General features: G+C 37.3%; 6 protein-coding genes across 6 annotated transcripts; 2 read left to right on the top strand and 4 right to left on the bottom strand.

The window, feature by feature from the left end:
• Positions 1-94: 94 nt before the first annotated feature.
• Positions 95-4139, top strand: MONOS_7525 (putative NACHT, LRR and PYD domains-containing protein 2; the record flags this gene model as incomplete). Its single annotated transcript, XM_067877858.1, has 9 exons — positions 95-119; positions 213-486; positions 542-692; positions 763-1066; positions 1290-1457; positions 1637-1851; positions 2091-2304; positions 2522-2762; positions 2867-4139. The coding sequence occupies 9 exons, from the start codon at positions 95-97 to the stop codon at positions 3711-3713; spliced, it is 2439 nt and encodes an 812-aa protein (XP_067731482.1). The 3' UTR covers positions 3714-4139.
• Positions 4140-4216: 77 nt separating this feature from the next.
• Positions 4217-5058, bottom strand: MONOS_7524 (uncharacterized protein; the record flags this gene model as incomplete). The annotated part of the gene is made up of 5 exons (XM_067877857.1): positions 4217-4249; positions 4374-4442; positions 4494-4559; positions 4619-4742; positions 4799-5058. 5 exons carry the CDS (start codon positions 5056-5058, stop codon positions 4217-4219), a joined length of 552 nt encoding a protein of 183 aa, XP_067731481.1.
• Positions 5059-5207: 149 nt separating this feature from the next.
• On the top strand, positions 5208-6101 carry MONOS_7523 (uncharacterized protein). The gene is made up of 4 exons (XM_067877856.1): positions 5208-5232; positions 5286-5340; positions 5445-5648; positions 5700-6101. Exons 2-4 carry the CDS (start codon positions 5296-5298, stop codon positions 5835-5837), a joined length of 387 nt encoding a protein of 128 aa, XP_067731480.1. The 5' UTR covers positions 5208-5232; positions 5286-5295; the 3' UTR covers positions 5838-6101.
• On the bottom strand, positions 6074-7283 carry MONOS_7522 (phosphoglycerate dehydrogenase). The gene has a single exon (XM_067877855.1). The coding sequence runs from the start codon at positions 7253-7255 to the stop codon at positions 6296-6298; it is 960 nt and encodes a 319-aa protein (XP_067731479.1). The 5' UTR covers positions 7256-7283; the 3' UTR covers positions 6074-6295.
• Positions 7284-7417: 134 nt separating this feature from the next.
• Positions 7418-12831, bottom strand: MONOS_7521 (uncharacterized protein). The gene is made up of 3 exons (XM_067877854.1): positions 12550-12831; positions 12406-12486; positions 7418-12356 (listed from the first exon to the last, which is right to left on the bottom strand). Exons 1-3 carry the CDS (start codon positions 12806-12808, stop codon positions 7483-7485), a joined length of 5214 nt encoding a protein of 1737 aa, XP_067731478.1. The 5' UTR covers positions 12809-12831; the 3' UTR covers positions 7418-7482.
• Positions 12832-13178: 347 nt separating this feature from the next.
• On the bottom strand, positions 13179-21334 carry MONOS_7520 (uncharacterized protein). The gene is made up of 3 exons (XM_067877853.1): positions 21134-21334; positions 13881-21019; positions 13179-13776 (listed from the first exon to the last, which is right to left on the bottom strand). Exons 2-3 carry the CDS (start codon positions 20928-20930, stop codon positions 13645-13647), a joined length of 7182 nt encoding a protein of 2393 aa, XP_067731477.1. The 5' UTR covers positions 20931-21019; positions 21134-21334; the 3' UTR covers positions 13179-13644.
• Between the last annotated feature and the right edge of the window lie 338 nt (positions 21335-21672).

Genomic DNA, 21672 nt, shown 5'->3' with positions numbered 1-21672 from the left:
AGTAAAAATTAAATTTCTTTTTTTAAAAAATAAATATAAATTAATTAAGTATGCATGAGATCTATCTTTATTAAATCTTTTTTCGTTCTATCTGATGATTTCAAACAAAGGAACATTAAGTTTGTTTTGGATTTTTTATTTGTATTTGTAATTGGAAACTTACATTTGAAATATTTATAAATTTTCCATGAAACGACTTTATTAATATAAAGCCATTTTGCATCCATCGGCATTAGATTTGCTGGAACACACTTTAACAACAAGCAAGGATATTATTTCAGTGAGATATTCCTTGGATGCAACTGGACTTAAATTGCCAATGAACCCCAAAATCATGCAACAATTATGTCATGCTTTTGGAGCAAGTCGTACAACTGCTCAACTTCATATCAGTAAAGTTTCAGTTGGACTTGACTCAGTACAAGAGATGGGTCCTATATTTTCTCCATCTTGCAACCTTCAAGTTCTTCAAATGCCAGAATGCGAGTTTGCTCATCTTTTTTAATTTTTTTCTAATACTAACTTTGAAAAATTGAAAAAGAATGGACGACGAAACTATCGTTGCACTCATTGTACTTATTCTTAAATCAGGGCACAGGCAACTCAGATCACTCGATTTAAGTTCAAATAATCTTGGAATTTTTACAACTCATAAGCCGAAAGTACAGTACGATTCGACTCCTGGTTGTAAAGTTTGAAATAGACATTGAACTCAAACAATAATTTTTATTTCTTTATTTATAATTTTAAAAATATTTTTAGATTCTTTCGAGACTTCTTGTTGATCGTAGAGTGATTCTTTCATCACTAAATTTATCGAATAATCCCCTTGGAAATTACGGAGTTCTTGCTCTTTCGCAAGTTCTACCACAATCTGCTTTACGTGAATTGTTTTTATCGAACGTCAAAGTGACGCCAACAGGCTTTGCTTGTCTTGTTCGAGTGCTGAGATTCTCGACCTCTTTGGCTCATTTGGATGTTTCCCGTAATGTTCTGGGATACACTGGTCTTAATCCACTATTCAACCAACTGCCATACTCTGAAATCATTAAACTCAACTTAGCAGGTTAGGAATTTGCGAAACATTTTATTTTATTTTTTGTTATTTTTGAATAAATTCTGAAAAAACTTTTTTTATTGCATATACTTTTTTTGATTGCTAAAATTTGGGGTTTTAAGAACCAAATTGCTTCATTTTCAAATATGTGTAAATTAACATTTTTTATAATTTTTGTAATAACGAATATATCAATTTCTGTGCATTTTATTTCACACTTAATCAATTCCAGGAACTTACATTGATGATTTGACATTCATGGCACTTGGAGCTTCTTTGAAGACGAACCGAAAGCTTAACGAGTTGGACGTGTCTGACAACAACATTTCAAAAAATGCTGCTGAGACGTTTTGTCAGTGCCTCCTTTCAAATACGACACTTCAGACACTCCATTGCAAAGGCATGCTGCTCAATATTTCCTTTTGTTTATTTTTGATGGGTTAAATTTCACTAATTTTTATGCTATTTTATGTGCGTGCCTGTGAATTCTATTGCTGATATGATTATTTTATTTCACGTTCACTGCGTTTTGACATCTTTTTTTAAAACACCTTCATTCAAATTAAATGCATTTTGCAGACACTTCAATCAACTCAATTGAGGCGTTTGTCACATGCGCTTGGGAATCTCAAATTGGAAAGAACGGATATTCACAGCGCAACATCATCCCTTTGAAGCACGAATCAGTCGGGATGCTGTCGCCGCTTAAGTTTACTGTGCGGCACGGCTTTTGTCTGACAGGGGCTGCTTTTCTTCTCTTTCAGCTCGGAATGGAACTGGTGGATAACGTTTTTGTATGTTTTTGTGGAAAAATTATCTGTATTTGTTATGAATTGTGGATATTTATTGAATGCTTTCTTTTTTAAAAAATAAATTTGTGTTTAATCGAAAAGGTTAAAAATTTGAGAATCATTATCTTCTTTTTAACCTTTTCTTTTTAATTTGACTATTCATCTAATTTTATTTTGCATATTCCTCATTCTTTAACTATTTTCTTCTCTGTTGTCTAACACCTCACATCATCCACTGATAGGATCTTCTGTCAGTGAAAGAGTACATCGACGATGACCAGCCTCTGTGGGCACTTCTGATGGCAATCTTCATCATGCTCTCTTTGGTTGTCTGTTTCGTATACCATTTTGCTGCCTCCTCGAAGAAGAAGAACAAACGACGTTGGGTATCATTTCTGTATCTCGTTCTGCTCGGTCAGATTGCTGACTCTCTGCAGCTTCTATTTCGGACAAGAGGTGTGTTTCAGATAGCCCTTGTACTTATCTAATTGATTTTTTGAAAATTTTTGCGAATTCATTTTGTTTCTTTTATGATATTTTTAACAAAATTTTTTTTGATAAATAAACTTGAATCCTCCAATTGCTACTCCCATTGAACAAATAAAATTTGCTCTTCTTTCCTTCATGCTTCGCTATTTCAACATTCTTTTATTGCCTTTCTTTTCTTTGAAAGGAAATTGGGATAAGCTGGAAGAGCCAGAAACAGACGAAGATATTGTTCACATGGAGCTATTTGACACGCTTGGGATACTTCGGACGATAACCGAGTCCATACCTGAGGTGGTGCTGCAGGGATACATTCTTCTTGTGGAGCAGACAACAGAATCATTCATCGTCATCATCTCATTCTTGGGCTCTGTTTTTGGACTCTGCTGGGCGCTGTCTGGGTTCATCAGCGAAGTCAATGAAGAAGAGTCTGCATTATCTTTTTATTATTATTTTTACACCTTATTTTTTTAAAAACTTTTTTGCACACAAATTTTGATAACATCATCATTTCTTTCTGTCTATTCTACAGCACCGAAGATCTCGTGGAGAAAGTGGAGTCGTCGATGTTCTGGAACATCCGTGTGTTTGTGTACAGCCTCGTTTCGATGGCTGTCTTCTTGTTCCGCGTGGCATTCATGGCAGCCATCAACATTGTGACAATGGTGATGTTTGTGGCTGGCTCTCTCTTCTTCTGGTTTGCGTATTTTCTGGTGCTGCAGAAGCCGCACGGATCAGACTATCTGAAGTGTGTGTTGAACGCACTCACAATGGCACCTTTAGGGGCAGCATTCTACACAGACGTTCTATTTTCGTCTGCGCGTGGGCAGACACACTACTTCCGGTTCTTCCGCCATCTGCCTCGTGTGGTGTTTATTATCACTGATGTGCTCACGTGGGTATACCGCGCATCAACGCTGTTTATTTTCTTGCTGTTTCAAGCACAGACACTGCGGGTGTTTGTGGTTGCTGGAGTGCTGCTGATTATTCTGTTGGATCTTATCTTCATTTTCATAAGATTGGCAGTGGAGGAAAATGGCATATCGAACAACATTGGATCAGCAGTTGATGTGAAGAAAAAGAAAAAGAAGAAGAAAAATGAGAAGCAAAAAGGGAAGGGCAAGAAGAAGGGCAAAGGGAAAGATGATGATGATGAAGATGATGAAAGCGATAGCGATTCCTCAGAATCGGATGAAACGGGAGATGACGACGAAGAAGAAGAGGAAGAAGAGGAAGAAGAAGAAGAAGAAGATGATGATGATGATGACTTCGACGACGATGATGATAGCAGTCTTTGGAGCAGTGATGATGACTTAGATTTAGAGGATTCTGAATCAGATGATGCTGCCTTCCAAAGAGCTCCCCCACCACGGAAGTAAACAAAGGAAGTATTTCTTAACTTTAATTGTCAATCAAAAAAATTATGTCTTTACTGTTATCATTTTCAAATTATTTGAATTTTTTAGTGTTTTGTTGGGCTATAAATTCATTCATACAATTCAATATGAATGTTTTATCCACATCTAACTCAACTTAGTTCTTTTATCGCAATATTTATTTCTATAAAACTCACTACTTCATTTCATAATCATTGGTTATATACAGTTCTTTTTTTATGTTTTATGCATGCATTAGATGATATTGACTTTCATTTCTTTTTCAAAGTTGTTTGAAATGTTGTGTTCATTTGTTTCATTTTGCTTTTAATTTTTGTTGATTAGATTCCAACAGGAATTGCATACTTTCTTTTTTTTTTCTATCTTTCTTTTTCTTTACATCTTCTAATCAAAAATATCACATCTTGCTAATTTCATTCACTGATTTCTTCTTTTGTGACGAATCCACAAAATTAAAATAAAAAATAAGAAAATTAATACTGCTCCTATCCGAAATATCCATTTATCAGAATGTACTGCTGTTTTTATTGAATTTAACAATCCTTTTGACACTCCAAGTTTTTCAAAAAACACTTCTATTTTTTCATTTATTGTCTATCAAGAAATTCATATATTGAAATAATGAAAAACATAAAGACATACATTCATTCTCGTTGTATCCTCCTGAACCCCAAGAAGAGTTCTCGTCGCTTCGTCAAGTATTTCATCCATCTATTACCAAAAAAATTATCTTTAGAGTTTATTAATAAATACTTATCAAACATGCTTATCCATTTGCTTAAGCTTTTTCCTTTCTTGAGCTCGAGAACGAGGAGCAGTCATGTCGGACTTAAAATACAGATTAAATAACTTGTAATAAAATTCATATTTTGCGAAAAAATCCAAACCATCTCTTCATTCCCAACCAGTTTTTGCCATTGTCTTCGTTCTTCTTGTGCTTGCAATTTTTGCCAATTAAGTTGGAATTGCTCTTTTTGCTCATCACGAACACGTCTAAGTTCAGAAACTTTTCTTTAAAATCCACATTTAAAAAATTTAAGTCGGACAAAAGAAAAATAATAAAAAACATTTTCCATCGTTGCTGAGAGGATATTTCCTCGGATAAAACTAAATCATCAAGGGAAGAACACATGTATGCTAGTTCAGCCAAATTTGAAGTTATTGTATTTCTTAGCTCCAAAATATCCTCGCTCGTTGCATCAATTGAAAGTTGATCAATTTCTTCATCAATACGCTCGCGCAAGGCTTCAGCTTCGTGATATTTTTGCTGTATAGATTTTTTCATTGAATTGTATAATAAAGGTTCATCACGTCTATCAATAGCCATTGCAAAACAAAAGATAAATAGTCTAAAAATTACATTATGGAAAAGATTTTTATTTAGCATGAAACAAATCCAAAAATGATAAAATAGTTTTTGCAAGAATAAAATTGCTTTATGAGTGCAATAAAATTGGTTTTTGAAATGATCCCATTATTATTTTGAATACATTCCTTTCACGTGTGTTTAATTTTGAAATATATTTTTAAAGTTTTTAAACTGCAACGTTTCAGATAAAATTATATGTCACTCACTCAAAAGGAAAAAGACGAATATGTGAAGAAAATTGTGTGTATTTTATACCAAAAAATGATTTATCAATTTTTTATGAACGATTTTATGAATAATTTGTTGACGTTTGTTTCACAACAAAAATAATGCAAAATTCATAGGAGCAAAGATCGCAAATTATGCGACTTTTTATTTTCATTCTGCACATATTAATTGTTGCTGCTGTTTCATCGTTAACGAGTTATATCACGTTTCACAAGACCAAACTTCGAGGATTTTTACGCGTTTTTGTTGAACTTCTTGTATGGCTTGTGCTAGAGAAGCTAGTGCTTGCCAGGCCATTTTTTGGATTTACATATCCTTATGTTTGCCATTTATTTATTTATTGTTATATCCTTAATTTTTCATTATTTTAGAGGCGAATGGAGCCAAGGGATGCAGAATATATGGAAAAGGTTCGTCTAAATGGCCACTACCTTTTTACAATGCTCCCAATTGATATATTTGTGTGGTTTGGAATTCAAAAAGTTATAATAATGCTGCACAAAAACTAATATCAAATTCAAGTCACTTTCCATGGGTAATATTCTTATTTGTTATTGCTTGTACCATGAAATAACCTCTTATTATTTGAAAAAACGAAAAATACACAAATTTCTCTTTTCTTTCACAAATATTCTTTTCACAATTTCATTTTTTGATTTAAATTACAATTTGAAACGAAACAATTCGTTATATTTTAAATTATATACATTTGTTAAAGAAAAACCCAACAAGAACCAATTTCACGTTTTGGTTAAAATTCAAATAAATAAAAATTTGTAATAATTAAGCTTAATGTTTAAAAGAAAACGAAAGATTCGCTCAAAAATCAACAGGAATTATTATAAAATAAAAATACACTCGCAATTTTACAAACCACCAACAATAAAGAAAAAAAAATAAGAAATATCAACAGCCAAATTGTTAAACATGACTTTATAAGACTTCGAATTAATTAAAATATTAACTTTTAATTAACTCTGTGAAGAATTTCGCCTTTCTGGGCAAATGAAAGAACAACACGCAGAGCTTCTTCTCCAATTGCAGATTCTGCTTGAACTGTAGATGCACCGATGTGATGAGAAACAAGAATTCCTGGAACTTCACCAAATGGGTGCTTAAATTCTCCTTCTTTTTCAGCTGGCTCATTTGACATGACATCAACACAAGCGCGAATTCCACGTTCTGTCACATGTTTGATCAAAGCTGGCTCATCAATAATTGTTGCACGAGAAGTGTTGATGATAACTGAACCTGGGCGCATCTTTGAGAGGAATGCATCATTAACCATGCCTTTTGTTTTTTCTCCTCCTGGAACATGGATAGTAATGAAATCGCAATTTGCTGCAATTTCATAAATGTCAGTTGTAACTTTTGCACCAGCCGCCTCCATGGTGGCTGCGGGGATGAACGGATCATATGCAATGATGTTCATCTCAAACGCACGAGCGCGATCGCAAACAAGCTTTCCAATGTTTCCAAAGCCAATCAGACCGAGTGTGCTTCCTTTAATTCCGTGGCATTTGGCATATTTTCCTTTTGCCCACTTTCCTTCGCGGAAGAGTTGAATATTTTCGTGAAGGTATCGATCTGATGTAAGGATAAAGCCGAAAACCAATTCTGCAACTGCTGTTGCGTTCATTCCTGGGGTATTGCAAACAGCAACATTTCTTTCCTTTGCAGCAGCTGTGTCAATGGTATCATATCCCGAACCAGCACGCACGACCATCTTAAGTTCAGGAGCACCAGCATCAAGCTGAGGAACTTGCACCTTTGTGCTTCTCACAACAAGGACCTCTGGTTTGTTTGCTTTCAGTCCTTCTGTCAAAAGGTCTCCCTTCATTTTTGTATCATAAATAACCTCAATTCCAGCTGCCTTGAGCTCATCCATTGCTTTTGCGGAAAAGGTATCAACAATAAGAACTTTCATTTTGTCTATTGAGTTGTTTGGTTTTGTTACAAACAGATCGACAAACCCAATCTAAACAATTCCAATTATTCGCTTAAACATTCAGTCAAATAAATTATTTTTATTATTAATAAATCAACAAAAGTATTAAAATAAATACGATGAAAAGAAAAAAAAAAAAAGGATAAACGAACAGAATATTTTTGTGATCTGCAAGAAAATTTAAACAATCATTACTTTTATAAATTTTACCTATCAAACGGTTCCATTGAATTTTTAAGCCTATTAACCCATTTATTTATGACGTCTCCTTCAGTGCAATTTTCAGTAGAAATATTCTCTAAGGCATTGTAAAAAAGCCGAGAGTCATGATCGAATGATCTATATTTTGCGCAGTAATCCAAGTACACGTAGGCGACAAACGCGTAGTTCTCAAAGGAAGAGATGCAGTTGTGTGAGGCAAGAAGCGAAAGAATTCCAAAAGGCACATTCGAACGAGGTAGAGAACGAGACGGAGAAGAGGAAAGAGAAGGCGAGGGGGATTGCTCGAAAGCGAAGATTGGGAGCTGGCTGAGGAAAGAGAGGGATGTGCTGTGCTGGGCAAAAGAGCGGAAGAGAAGAGAAGAATGGCAAAGGAGTGAAAGAGCAGGAGATGCTGAAGAAGAGGAAGAGGAAGAAGAAGAAGAAGACGATGATAGCTGTATCTGTTTTGAAGGAGATGCGAAAGAAGAGTTCATCTCTTTCTCTTTCTCTTTCTCTTTCAGTGTGTCTTCCTTTAGAAGTATTCTTGCTGCTCTTTTTGTGATGCCGATGGAGAAGGAGACGATGCCAGCTGACAAAAATGCAGAGAGCGAAGGAGGATAGAGAGAGATGAGGGAAAGACAGTGCATCACAACAGATTCTAAATGAGAGATGGAAGAAGAAGAAGAAGAAGATGATGATGATGACTTTGTTGGAGAAGAACGAGAAGATGGAGAAGAATTGAAGGATGATGATGATGACGATGATGACGGTGTTGTTGTTGTTGTATTGAGAAGTGAGTCAGAAGAAGAATTCAGCTTTTTCTCTGCTTTTTCGAAGCTGACCATTCTGTCGTGCTCTTCTTTGATGGCACGTGCACAGAGACTGATGAAATATGAAGAAGAAGAAGAAGAAGAAGATGATGATGATGATGATGACGAAGAGACAGATATGAAGCTTTCAGCAGCAGCAGGAAGGAAGAGCAGATTGGCAGAGAGGCGGAAGAGAAGCTCAATAAGAGAAGACAAAACAGACAAAGACACTTTATTTGGCATTGGAAGAGAAGGAGGAGGAGAAGAAGAAGAGGAAGAAGAAGAAGATGCAGAAGCAGAATTTGAGCTAAACAGAGGAGCAGAACGATAATTGGACTGATGTCTGCCATTTGTTGCAGTTGGTTTTGTTTCCAATCTTTCTGATTGAATCAAACAAGAAGTGGATGATTCTTTTTTCTCTGTCTTTTCTGCCCTTTCGATGCTCAATGAAAGATTAAGAATTGCTTCTATCATTCCACATATCACATAAGTTATGCATGATTTTCCTTTCTCTGTGTCTTTGTATCCTTCCTTCATATTATTTGCATTTGCATCTTCATCTCTATCTTTACCATCCTCTTTCTCTTTCTCCTTCTCCTTCTCTTTCTTTTCCTCTTCCTTCCCTACTAACAAAATGCCCTGTTTGACAGAGCGCAGAAGAGACAGAGACACCAGCACCATCAGAAGATACTGCAGAATGTCGAAGAATGCTGCTGGACTCATCAAAACAGAGCTATTTGAGCCATTTCCATCCATCTTCTCTGAACACACGCTGCTCACATCCACACAGATGTGCTCGTCTTTTGCCCAGTCAAATCTCTTCAGAGCAGCAAAGAAGGCAGAAAGCAAAGAAAGCAGCATTTGAAGAGGAAAAACGGAAAACTGAAGGAGAGGAGAGGGATGCACAACAGAAACAGATGTCTTTGAATCAACTGAAGCATTCTCCTTCAGTCTGTTCTGGTCCATCAACGACAGCATGCACAACTTCGCATTGTTTATCACCTCTTCTGCCTCAGCCAATGCTGCTTCTCTGTTTTCTTCGTCTCCACCTTTCTTTTTCTTTCCTTTCGGCTGCTGCTTCTTCAGCTTCTGCGAGTGGAACTTCCAGTTTGTGACTGCATTTCTTCCTTCTTTCCTCCTGAGAATTGAGTTGATACAGCGAATTACTGCCAAAAGACTCGAAGAAGTAGAAAGAGAAGAAGAAGAAGAAGAAGAAGAGAAAGAAGAAGAGGAGGAAGAGGATGTTGAAGCAGAAGGAGATGATTTCAATGGAGAATTGTTTGCAGAAGCAACAGACGAAAACAAACGAGCATTTGGATTAGAAAACAGCTCATGCAAAATCTGAAAGTTCGAATAGAGAATCAGAAATGGTGGAGAGCAAACATATGAAGAGGAAGAGGAAGAAGAGGAAGAGGATGATGAAAAAGATGATGATGTGGTGGCAGAAAGTGAATAATCAGAAGAAGCAGAAGAAGCAGAAGAAGCAGAAGAAGCAGAAGAAGCAGATATTGGATGAGGAGAAGTAATAAACGAAGAGAGAAAAGGAGATTTTGTGTATTTTGGGAGTGCTTTTATTTGAAGAGTAAGGTTTCTGATGACACTCATCAGCGATGGCGAGCGAGAAGAAGAAGAAGAAGCAAAAGAAGAAGGAGACTTCACAGGGGAACTGGAAAGATCAGACAGCAGAAGTCTCTTTCCTTTCCGCTCAGTCTCTAAATCGCTGTCAAACAGACAGCTTTTCTCGTCGCTGGATTGGTCTGCTCTTCTCTGCTCTTTCAGTGGAGAGTCTGTTGGAGAATACTGAATAGCAGACATTGTGTTGGCATAGGCAGAGGAGGAGGAAGAGGAGGGAGAAGAAGAAGAATAAGGTGATGATGATGAAGAGGAAAAGGATGATGCTGATGAAGGAGGTGATGACCGGATTCTATCCAACATCAGACGAAACGGTGTCATCATCATAACTTTCTCAGCTGCTCCTCTAAACTTGTTAGATCCTCTTTTGCTATCATCATCATCTGCCTCCTCCTCCTCCTCTTCTTCTTCTTCTTCATCTTCCCCTTCCCTCTTTGCACTGCTCCCCATCAATCCTTCTTGTCTGTCGCTCTTCCCTTTCTTTCCAGGCGTCCGCACAGAAACAAATCCGATCATTTTCATCAGCTTGCTGTCATTCTGCTCGTCACATCCATCCAACCTTCTTTTTCCTTCCTCATCTTCATCACACTCATCATCATCTTCTTCTTCACTTTCTCCTTCTTCTCCTGCTGCTTTTGGGCGCCTCATAGTGACAAACCCCAGTTTTTCTAGTTCGTCTTCACTTTTCTCGCCTTCTCTGCTTGTTGCTTCCTCTTCGCAGCATTCTTCGATCTCTTCCTCCACATAATCTGCCCCAAAGTTCAAGAAACCCAGTCTCTTCAGCCCTTCACCGCTTTCCTCGTCTTCCTTTCCTTCTTTTCCCTCTTCTTCTCCCTCGCTTGTTTGTTCTGTCTCTCTTATCTCTTCAGAAATGTCGTCTGCTCCGAATGACACAAAGCCAAGCTCTTGTGCTTCAATTGGACTGTTCAACAGACATTGGTCAGAAACATCTGATGCCTCTTCTTTTGCTTCATTCTCTGTGCCATCTTTTTCTTCTTTTTCTTCTTTTCCTTCTTCATTTCCCTCTTCGTCTTCTTTTTCTCCTTTCTCCTTTTCTTCTTTCTCTTCTTTCTCTTCTTTCTCTTCCTTCTCTTCCTTCTCTTCTTCTGCTGCTTCTTCATCTCCGAAATTCACAAATCCCAATTCTGGTTCATTCTCATCCTCTTTGGTGTCTTTTTCATCATCATTCAGATTCATTTCACTTTCTGCCTTTTCTTTTTCTTCTTCGGCTTCTTCCTTTTCTTCTTTTTCTTCCTTCTCTTCCTTCTCTTCTTTCTCTTCTTTCTCTTCTTTTTCTTCCTTCTCAGAAATTGCATCTGCTTCCTTCTGTTTATCTGTTTCACTGTTTGTCTCATCTGAATGTTCAGTTTCATCCACCAAATCTTCTTCTTTTTTGTTTTCATCTTCTTCTTCTACCACTTCTTCTCTTGTCTCTTCTTTCTGTTTGTCATCTTTTCTTTCGTCTTCTTCCTTCTTTTCTTCCTTTTCCTCTTCCTTCTCTTCCTTCTCTTCGATTTCTTCTTCTGCTTTGCTTTCGTTTTTAACTTCGTCGTCTTTCTTTTCTTCTTCTTTCTCATTCCCCTTCGATTCATCATTTTCCTCGCTAACTTTTTCTTCTTCAACATTTTCGCTTCCTTCCTTTGCTTCGTGTTCTGCTTGTTTTGTATTGTTTTCCTCAGAAGCATTTTCTGTTGCATCTTCTTTTTGTTGCTCAGATGTCTCTTTTTCACTTTTCTCTTCCTCCTTCGCTTCTTTCTCATCCATCTCTTTCTTGTTTTCTTGCAACCCAGTTTCTTCTTCAGTTAAGGCAGAAGGAGAACCCTGCTCTTTAGGTTGTGCCGTTTCATTGTTATTTTCATTCTTTTCATCTTCATCTTCTTTCGAAGAAGAATCAGTATGAATCTTTTCCTCCTCTTCTGTGTTCTTAACTTCAGACTCATCAGCTCCGTTTGCATTCTGTTCAGATGCGCTGTCAATTTCAGTCACTTCGCTCGAAATCTGCATTTCTTTTGATTCATCACTGTTGTTTTGCTCTTCATTGTTGGATGACAAATCCTCGTTCTCCTTGTTGTTTTGTTCAAAATTTTCAGAATGTTCTTGTTTGTTTTCAGCATCGTGAGCATTTAATCTTTTTTCAGCAAATTGTTTGAGTCGAATGGGAATGTCTTCTTCTTCAAAAAAGTGTTTGACATTTTCCTGCTTTACCAAAATATTAACGCATATCTGGATTTGAGTTAAGATATCTTCTTTTATTGTTGAAGATGGAAGTTTATTTTCAATATCTTGAGTTTCACTGCTTGCAGCGCTATCTAATTTCTCATGTATTTGATTAAATATGTTTAAATATCGTTCAACATAAATCTGAGAATAATAAGATGGATAAGCTTCAATAAGCTTAGCTAAATATCTTAACACGAACGCAATGTCTCCAAAACTCTCTAAATGGAAGTTTAGCGCAAATAATTTTAAAAAGGAAGAAAGTCATACCTGCTTCCAATAAAGAACGCAAAATTTCATATATCTCGGGTACTATCAACTCAAAATCTTGTTTTCGCTGTTCAAATTGTTCTAAATATATACAAAAATTATATGTGTAAATCATCTGAAAATAAAAATCTTGTTCTTTGTTACCTTTATTTACGTACATGGCAAACAAATTCAAAAGACAAATTTGTTTATCTTGTGTCAAAACCTTGAATGCACGAGATGAAATTTCTACGAAATCTTCTTCAATATGATTGTTTTCATTCTCATCATGTTGAAGCATGCCAACAATTTCATTGACTTCGTTTTCAAACTCAGAAAAAGAAAGCAAATTGTCGGATAGGCTCGATATCTTTTCTCTTAATGAATGTTCATATTGAATTGGAGCTTCGGATGATGAATCCATTCACAAAAATTAACTCGCTTTTGTCTTAATCCCTTGCAAATTAATTGTTTATTGTTTTGATAACCCCATTATTCAAAATATTGTTTTTTCATTTATCAAAATCTGACAAGAATGATTCGAAATAAAAAAATTTAAATATTCAATTAAAAAAAGAAACAGCTCTCGTGGAATTAAATTTTTTTATAAATTTGGAACAATCAACAACAAATCATGTGAATATTCGGAAATAATTACTCAATGCGACAATAAAATATCAAATTATTCATCAACTGACTTCTATATTATTAACTGATCATCTTTTTTGTTTATTTCTTTGATTATATTTTCGTTTTTTATCACAACTTACTCTTTAAAATGAAAATGACTTTATTTGAAGAAAAAATTGAGAAAGAAAATTTATTTTCTGAAAAGAGGAGAAAAGACTTTCAGTAAAAAAAAATGCAAAAACATAATTGTGTGATTAATCAATTGAAAAAATAAAAAAATGCACAACCGAAATTTTATCTACAAAAATTATTTATCAATGTGAAAGTTGACTGTTGATAATATTGTTGAATAAAAAATCGAAAAAACTTGGTTTGTAAGTTGCACAGCTTCAAACTTTTTGTAAAGGATGCACCATTTATTAGAAATGCATGTTTAAAAAAAGTGCTTCCTTCCTTATGGAATAAAGCTCAAGCAGAAGTCCATAATTTCAGAATTCTTATCTTCGACTTTTGTTCTGATGATGAAACTTTCTAGCTCTCATCAAGCATCTTTGAAATATAGTCAAAGATTCTGACTTCAAAACGGGCTATACCAATGAAAATTCTGTTATTCTTGTTCAAATAATTCTTTCATTTTTTGAAAAATATCTTTCTTGCTGCTTTCTTTCGCTCGGCATGTTGGAGCTGCACCTGCAAATCATTATTCAAAGAATTTGCTGCTTCCAGTTCGTCCTGCAATTGCTGTATTGTCTCTTCTTGATTCTGTTTATATCAAACACCAATAAAAGAAATAATGTGGAACAAATAAAAACAAAAAATTATGTTTTTTGATAAATGAAATAACATCGATAAATAGCAAAGCACACTTCAATCAAATTCCTTTTTTCTTCAAGTTCATCAGCTGTTTGTGAATAGCACTCTGTCAATTTTTGCAGTTTCTGTTCCAACTCTTCAAATTGTATTTCTCTTACTTCTTTCGCTTCCTGTGCAGCAGCTTTCGTTGTCAATGCATCTTCTTTCATTCGACTCCATTCTTCTCCCAAAGCAACACATTCTTCTTCCATTTCCTCCACTTTGTCCACCCAAACCTCAACTTCTTTCATCGATGAACGGAACGACTCCTCTTTCTCTTTCAACGTCTTTTCCAATTCTTCTCGCGTCTCTTTGCTTTTTGCCAGTTCCTCTGAAAGCTTCTCATTCTTCTGCTTGACATCATCCAAGTCCAATTTCACTGCCTCATGCTCGTCATTCAGACATTTTTCTCGTTCGATGATTAGCCTTCGTTCTTCACTGAACATGCTAACCACATTCTCCAACCTGCATCCTTCTTCCATCGCTTTTTCCAACTCCTTTCTTGTTTTGTCTAATTTCTCCTCCAATGCATCAATCGCTAAATTCTGTTGAATTCTCTCTTCTTCTTTCTTGTCGATCACTTCCAAAAGTTTTTCTGCTTCCTTCTTTTCCTCCTCTTTTATTTGCGAAATTTCTTCACTCACTTCGTTCTTGTAATTAACGAGCTCTTCTTCCAATTGCCTCACTCGACTTTTCAGTTCGCATAATGTCTCAAGGCTTCTTCCTCTTTCTTCTTCAAATCCCATCTCCACTTCATTCCGTGCTCTTTCATTTTCTTCGATTGACAAGTTCAGTTCGTTTATCTTCTCCCTTCCCTTTTGTAATTCTCCATCAAGTTCATTGATTCCCTCTTCCTTCTCCTTCAGCTTTTTCATCAGTTCACCATTGTTGTTCTTTGCTTCCTCCAGTTCGTTGATAACAAGAAGTTTCTCTGACTTCTCTTTCTGGCACTCTTCCATTGCAATCACACACTCCTGCTGAAGCGCGTCTATTGAATGGGTCAGAGATTCCAACAGATTGCCAAATGAATCAAATGAATAAGGCGCATTCCTCAGTTTGTCGGAACATTCACTTTCAGGTTCTTCGTTCAATGAAGAAGAAGAAGAAGAAGAAGAAGAAGCAGAAGCAGAAGCAGAAGCAGAAGAAGCAGAAGTTGATGATTCCGATGAAAGTGAATGAGGTGAAAGTGAAAGTGGTTCAGTGTGTGTAGAAGACAAAGAAGCAGACGAAGAAGAAGAAGATGCAGACAATGATTGTATTTCAGATGAGTCTTTTGTGTCACAAGATGTTGAATTTATAACTTCTGATTCTTTTGTGGGTTCATTTATCGAATTTGTTGATTGCTGCTCTTTCTCTTCTTCTCCTTCTTCGAGCTTGAATGATGAATCTTTTTCATTCACTTCATCTATTTCTTTGTTCTCTTGGACATTTGAACATTTTTCATCATTTTCCCTTTCAGCTTCTAAGTTCAAAGACCCTAACAGATGGGTAATTTTTACTTCAGGTTGAGCAACTTCACTTTCTTTATTGCTTTCAGATCTTCCGAATATTTCCTTAAATCCTATCAACCTTTGAACATACTTTGTTTTCTCTGCGTTCAGATTAGCAAGAAGCTCAAACATTCGTTCATTTGTCGCTGCAACGTCAGAAAATTGCATCCCCATTTGAGTTTGCGCAACTTCATTTCGCATCTTTTCTTCCATCCTTTCGGCCATTCGTTTTTCTTCCTCCTCTTTCAGTAGTGTCACCCCGCTGATTATCCTTGGCAGTTTCTGTTTGATTGAATCGTCAACCAATTGCTCTTCTGCCGAAGCTGAATCAGATGTGTTTTTCTGTTCAGAATCTTTCTCTTCTTCTGGCGGTGATATTTTTGAATAGATCGAGTTGAGAACATTCAATGCTCCTCCAATGCGTTGAGAGAGTGAAAGCGCACATTTGCTCCTTTCACCTTCATTTTCAGCTGATGCTTTGCTTTGTTCTGATGCAGAATCACTTTTCTGTTTGCTTTGCATCATTTCTGTCAGCACATCCAGAATGAAATCTCTCTGATGAATCGACTTAGCTGCCTGATCCTCTTTCTTTTGCTGTTCAATTTTCTCCTTTTCAATAAACTGAAGCAGTTCAGAGTGTTTTGAGCTAAGCTGCAGCAACTGACTGGTCACAGCTTCTATTTCTGCGTCTTTCTTTGCCAACTCGTTCTTCTTTTCTTCAATAAACTCTTCTCGTTCTTTTCGTTGGATTTCTTCAGACTCCATCATCTTTCTCTTTCTCTCATTTTCTCTCTCTTCTGCCTCTTTTCTTTCAATCAATCTTCCTTCTTTTTCAGTGGCAAGCAGCTGTTGAAGTCGTTTTTCCTCCTCTAAACTCTCTTGTTTCCTCAACTCTTCCTTTTCTTGCCATCTCCTTTCAATCGCTTCTTTCTCCTCCTGTCTCTCTTGTTCAAATCTTTGCCTTTCTCTTTCTCTTCCCTCTCGCTCCTCCTGAATGCGCTTCTCTGCCTCTTCTCTTTCTCTGTTCCGCTGCTTTGTTCGCTCGTCCTCTCTTCTCCTCATGTCTGCCAGATCTGCCTCTGCTTGTGCCAGCTGTCTAGTCAAACGCTGCTTGTCCTCAGTCAAGTCATCGATTGTCCTTCTCGTCTCTTTCATCTCATTCGTCAGATTCAAAAGCTTCTCTTCGGCTTCCAATCTTTCCAGGCGCCATTTCTCTTCCCTTTCCTTTGTCTGTATCCTCTCCTGCTTTCTTTCCTCTTCCCTCATTTCGTCTCTCTTTCGGTACCATTCCCTTTCTCTTTCTCTCTCCCTCTCTCTTTCACGCTCCATCTCATCCACAATCGAGTCTCCTTCTTCTCCAATAAGCTCCTCCAGACTTTTGCCTTCCTGTGATGCGCTGTCACTCATCCAGCGGTGCTGATTCAAGTAATTCTCGTTTGTGGTGCTCGCTTCTGCTGATATCTCCTGGAACGATGCACTCTGCTGTTGCTGAGCATTTGCTGTGTTTCCATGCAATTGTTCTCTCTTTGCCATTGCTCTGTCGGTTGCTTCCATAAACTTGTTCACTCCTTTCACTTTGCCCAATCTTGTGTTATCAATCACTTGCTGTGCCATTTCTCGCTCGCTCATCCCTGTCCTTTCAGTAAAGTCGTTCATTGCAGAAGATGCATGGCTTGCAGCATTTGATAGCTTTTGCTTGACTTTTGACATGGTGCTTGTCTTTTCTTGTTTGGATGAAGAATTCTCACTTGATTGAGATGGAGATTGCACAGGCGACGGGGCAGGAGATGGGCTGTGACTTGAGTTGGCAGCAGATGTATTGCTGATTACACGCGAAGTTGCTGAGTTCAGTGCATCCACAAACCTCTGAGTCGCATCCTGAACAGCATTCACTTGTGAATGCTGGTTGGACTGTTGCGGAGTGTCTATTGTCAGATGGATCGACGGGGCTGGCTGAGGTTGAGGAGGAGGTGGTGGGGGAGCTGTGTATGTTGTGGTCGTTGTTGTCTGCACAGGCACAAATCTGACAGATTGAGGAGCCATTGGCTGTGAAGCGTTTGAGCTGCCTCCGAGCATCAGATCTACCTCTTTCTGCCTCATCTCCAACTCGTATTTCCGTCTTCGCCACTCCACTTTCACCTTCTCCATAATCGTAAGTGCTTCCTCTCTGCCTTTTGACAGTTCCTCTTCTGCTTGCTGCTTTCTTGCTTCTGCTTCTTCTGCCTCCTTTTTCAGCTTCTCCATCTGCGCCTTGTAGTCTTCCAGTGTCTGTTGCATCTCCTTCTGCATTTTCTCTTTTTCTTCGTTGTTCAATTGCAGCATTTTGTTTACATTTTCTTCGAGTGCCTTCAGCTGCATTGGCATTAATTTAAAGAGTGCTGATAATTCTTCTCTGGCTGACTGTGCGGCTGCTGACAAAGAAGAGATTGCCTCTTTGGAATCAGCAAAGTGACTTTGGAGAGAGCCAATAAGATTCCGAAGTTCGGAGAGTGAGTTATGTTTATCTCTTCCAAGTGATCCAAGACTTGATGAATTAGCAGTGAAGGAAAGGCCTTCTGCTTCACGCTGCTGATACTCCTCCAAAGAAGCTGTGTTTCTCTCGAGCAGTTCGTTCATCTGCATCAAATCAGCATCGAGTGTCTGCTGCTGCTCTGCAATAAATGAGAGTCCTGTCATAATCGAATCCAACAGCGCCAGATCGCTCAATGGAGAGGATGACTGTGATGATGACGAAGCAGAAGAAGATGAAGCTGAAGAAGAAGAAGAAGCAGAAGAACTGGCAGAGGCAGATGGTTTTTCTTTTTCTTTGTTTTCAGTTGACAAATCATCACTCAAACAATTACCATTCTCGTAAAGTGCTTTTGCATCTTCTGATTGTTCCATCAAGTTTCGTTCTGTTTCGCTTTCATCATGCAACTTTCTGATGTTTCTGATAAGTTGTGAATGGAGTTCAACAACATGTCTGCTTTCATCCTGATATTTCCTTTGCAGCTGCAGCAAACGCTCCTTTTCGATGCACAAACGAGTGATTGCTTCTTCGTTGTTCATCAAATCTCTCTCTTTCTGCTCTTCTCTTTGTTGGCCTTCTGCTTCCCTGTCATTTGAATGCGCCTCAAATGCTGCTCTTTCTCTGCCTGCGGCCTCTTCGTGTGCCATGTGGATGCACTCTTCTCGTTCTCTCAGTCTACGGGCAATCTGATTGAATGACGTGACAACCTCAGAAAGCGACTGGCGAAGTGAATAAGAAGGCGCTTGTGAAGGAAGGAGATGTGAATGTGAATGTAAATGTGATTGTGATTGTGGCGTGTTGAACTGTGAAGTGGTGCGAATGAAAGAAAAGACAGACAAAGCAGAACGAGTTGTGTTGTCTTCGGAGGATGCAAGTGATTGTGAAATGGAAGGCATTTGATCTGAATGAAGGTGTGTGGTGGCTGGTGAAAGTGAAGAAGACGATGATGCAGAAGAAGAAGCGGAAGATGAAGAAGTAGAAGCGTAAGTTGGTTTAGAGAGATCGGATATTTCATTGAAATCAGCAAAGATGGCACATGTTGGTGTGAGTTCGCTCAGAATGTCCTGCTGCCTGTTGGAAAGGTCGTTCAATTCCTTGTTTGCAGAAAGATTGTCGCTGGCTCTTCGAAGCTCATTTAGAGCATCAGAAATTAGACGCAGCACTTCCTTTGTGTTTGGTTCAATGCGCTGCTCAGAATACTCTTGTGGCGCATATTCTTGGATGGGAGAGTCAACCTTACTGATTGCATCTTCTTTGGAATCCGATTGCAATTCTTCACTTTTTTCTTCTTCTGTTTCTGGAATGTCCATCGTATTTGAGTAATTGTCGGTATTAAAGCCAGAAGAAGTCATTGAAGAAGCTAAAACATCTTCTTCCTGTTTGGCATTAAAGGAATCTTGCATCTGATTTTGGTTATTGTTTTCAGTATTTCCATTCAAATAATTCTCTTCATTGTTTGTTATGAGTGAATTATCAGTCGCTTTCTCTGATTTTTCGCCCTGGCGAATTCTGGAAAAGTCCTCAAATGTTGGCAGCATCGAAGTGAGTGACGAGATTGTCGACTCGAAATCTGTCAAAGCACCGTTTTCGCCGTTTTTCTTTCCAGTAAGCGATCTCACTGTGGAGTTCAATGAATCTGAAGCAGATGCTGAAGCAGAAGCAGAAGCTGATGCAGATGAAGAAGCACTTTGTGCATTGTGTCTGTGTGTTGTCCAGTCGTCTGAGAGACGCAGTGAATCAGCAGACAGAATGCTCCGTGTGGACAAAGGCGACTGCGACGTGTGGGCAAAGCTGCTATCAAGCGCCTCAAAGTCTCCGTTGTTCCAACTTCGAAGCATCGCAAACGATTCATTTTGTCTGTTTTGTTGCTTGTCACTGTTTGAGGTTAAATGTGTTCTTCTTTCAGCAATCTTGTTTCCTTCACCAATGTCTTTCTCTTCATTGTCTTTTTCTTCAACTTCCTCTTTCTCTTCCTCTTCCTCTTCTCCTTCGCAGACAGAATGCAACACTTCGTTCAGTCCGCACAAGATAGAATTGAAGATGGTGTTCACGTCGTTGTTCATCTTGTTCATCGAAGACGAAGACAGCAGCAGAACAGACGTCAGCTGCTCTTTGCTCTGCCTCTCGCCTTCCATCAGCTTCAGAATGGTCGACTGATACTTCCGTCTGATCTCTCCTTCTTTCTCAATGTAAATACTTCGCAGCTGCTGGTTGAATTGCTCTTTCAGCTGCTCTCGTTCCTCATTCATTCTGGAAGCGAAGCTGCTTTTCAGCTCGTCGACTGTTTGTGCAAGTTCTTCTTTCTCTTTCTTCAACAGTTCAACTGTTTCTTCCTCTTTTGCTATTTGTTTGTTGAGCTCCTCTTCGTGAAGTTGCCACTTCATTGCATTCTCTTCCATAATCATTGCTTCGGATTCGATTGCCTCTTCCTTCAATTCTTCATTTTCTTTATTCGCATTTTCGAAATCCGTTCTTAGTCTGAAGATAGTTTCTGTCAATTCTTTATTTTCTTGTTGCAAGTTGATGTTTTGTGCTTGAAGCTCATTATTCTGCTCTGAAAGTTTAAAATAATTTTCCATTAGATTTTTGTTTTGCTCTTTTATGATCCGAATTTCTTCTTCTCTCATTTGATCGCATTCCATCAATTTCTCATTGTTTATAATATATTCAGCATTTGATCCTTTCAGTTCCTGACTTGATTTCTCTGCGAGTATTTTTTCTTCGTTCGGCTCTCGCAAAGAAATTTGAATATTCTTATTGTCTTGAATGAGTTGCATCCGTTCCATTTCAACGTTTCTCTGTCTCTTTGCAAGCTCAACTTCTTGCGCATAAAGGCGCTCTTCTGCTTCTTTTAAAAGTTGAATCTGAAGCAATAAACGCTGTTTTAAGTCTTCCTGTTCCATTGAAGTTTCTTCAATGTTTTCGTTATCAGTTTGAATGCTTTCGAAGCAACGTTCGAGTTCACGCTTTATTTTATTCAGATCTTCATGATTTTCTTCCGAAAAAATATTCTTTTCCTTTTCTTTCCTTTCGTTTTCCATTTCATGTTCATTTTTATCTTTCATTTGTAAAAAGCTTTTAAAACATTTTTCATCATCGTCCACTTCTTTTGATTTATTCGTGCTAGAAGTTTCATTTTTATAAGGTTCTTTTTCTGAAAATGAAAAATGATTGAAAAATGAAATATTTAAATAATTTATTTTTCAAAAAATAGGAAAATAATATTAACAATTTTTCGAAAGTTATAAATAAATAAACATATTAATACCGTTGTTTTGTCTTTCATCGTCATTTTTGTTTAAAGATTCAAGAAATGCTTGTTTTTTTCGTAAGTTTCGGTTCTCTTGCTGAGCTTCATGTAACTCTGCAACAGTAGCTTCATACAACTCTTGAAGTAATTCTATATTTGCTTCATCGAGAGCAGATTTGATTCTTTCTTCATTCTTTCTTTTTCTGGATATTTTTTTCCTGTTCATTTGATGACATAATAATGGGTATCAACTGGAAATCGAAATTTTTCTGAAATACTTCTTTTTTCTATTTTGCAAAGGATAAATTGTTCAAAGAACAATAAAGTGCACTTGACAATAAGAGATTTCTTTCTTATTTGCTATTTTTGTTGTTTTTTAATAATTAACTTGTTTCATTTTTTTCTCTTTAATTAACATTAATTCGCTCTGATTTTTTTGTTGTATAAAAATTTTTCTAATGTAAAGACTTATCATATGAATAATGGTACGTATCGCTGAGTTCTATTGAACTTTTTAAATGTATGTAGAATTGTTGAAAAGATGATTTATCAGGATT

Source organism: Monocercomonoides exilis (assembly GCF_001643675.1).
Source record: "Monocercomonoides exilis strain PA203 chromosome Unknown scaffold11-1913109, whole genome shotgun sequence".
Taxonomy (NCBI): Eukaryota; Preaxostyla; order Oxymonadida; family Polymastigidae; genus Monocercomonoides; species Monocercomonoides exilis.
This window is presented reverse-complemented; position numbering and strand designations above follow the sequence as displayed.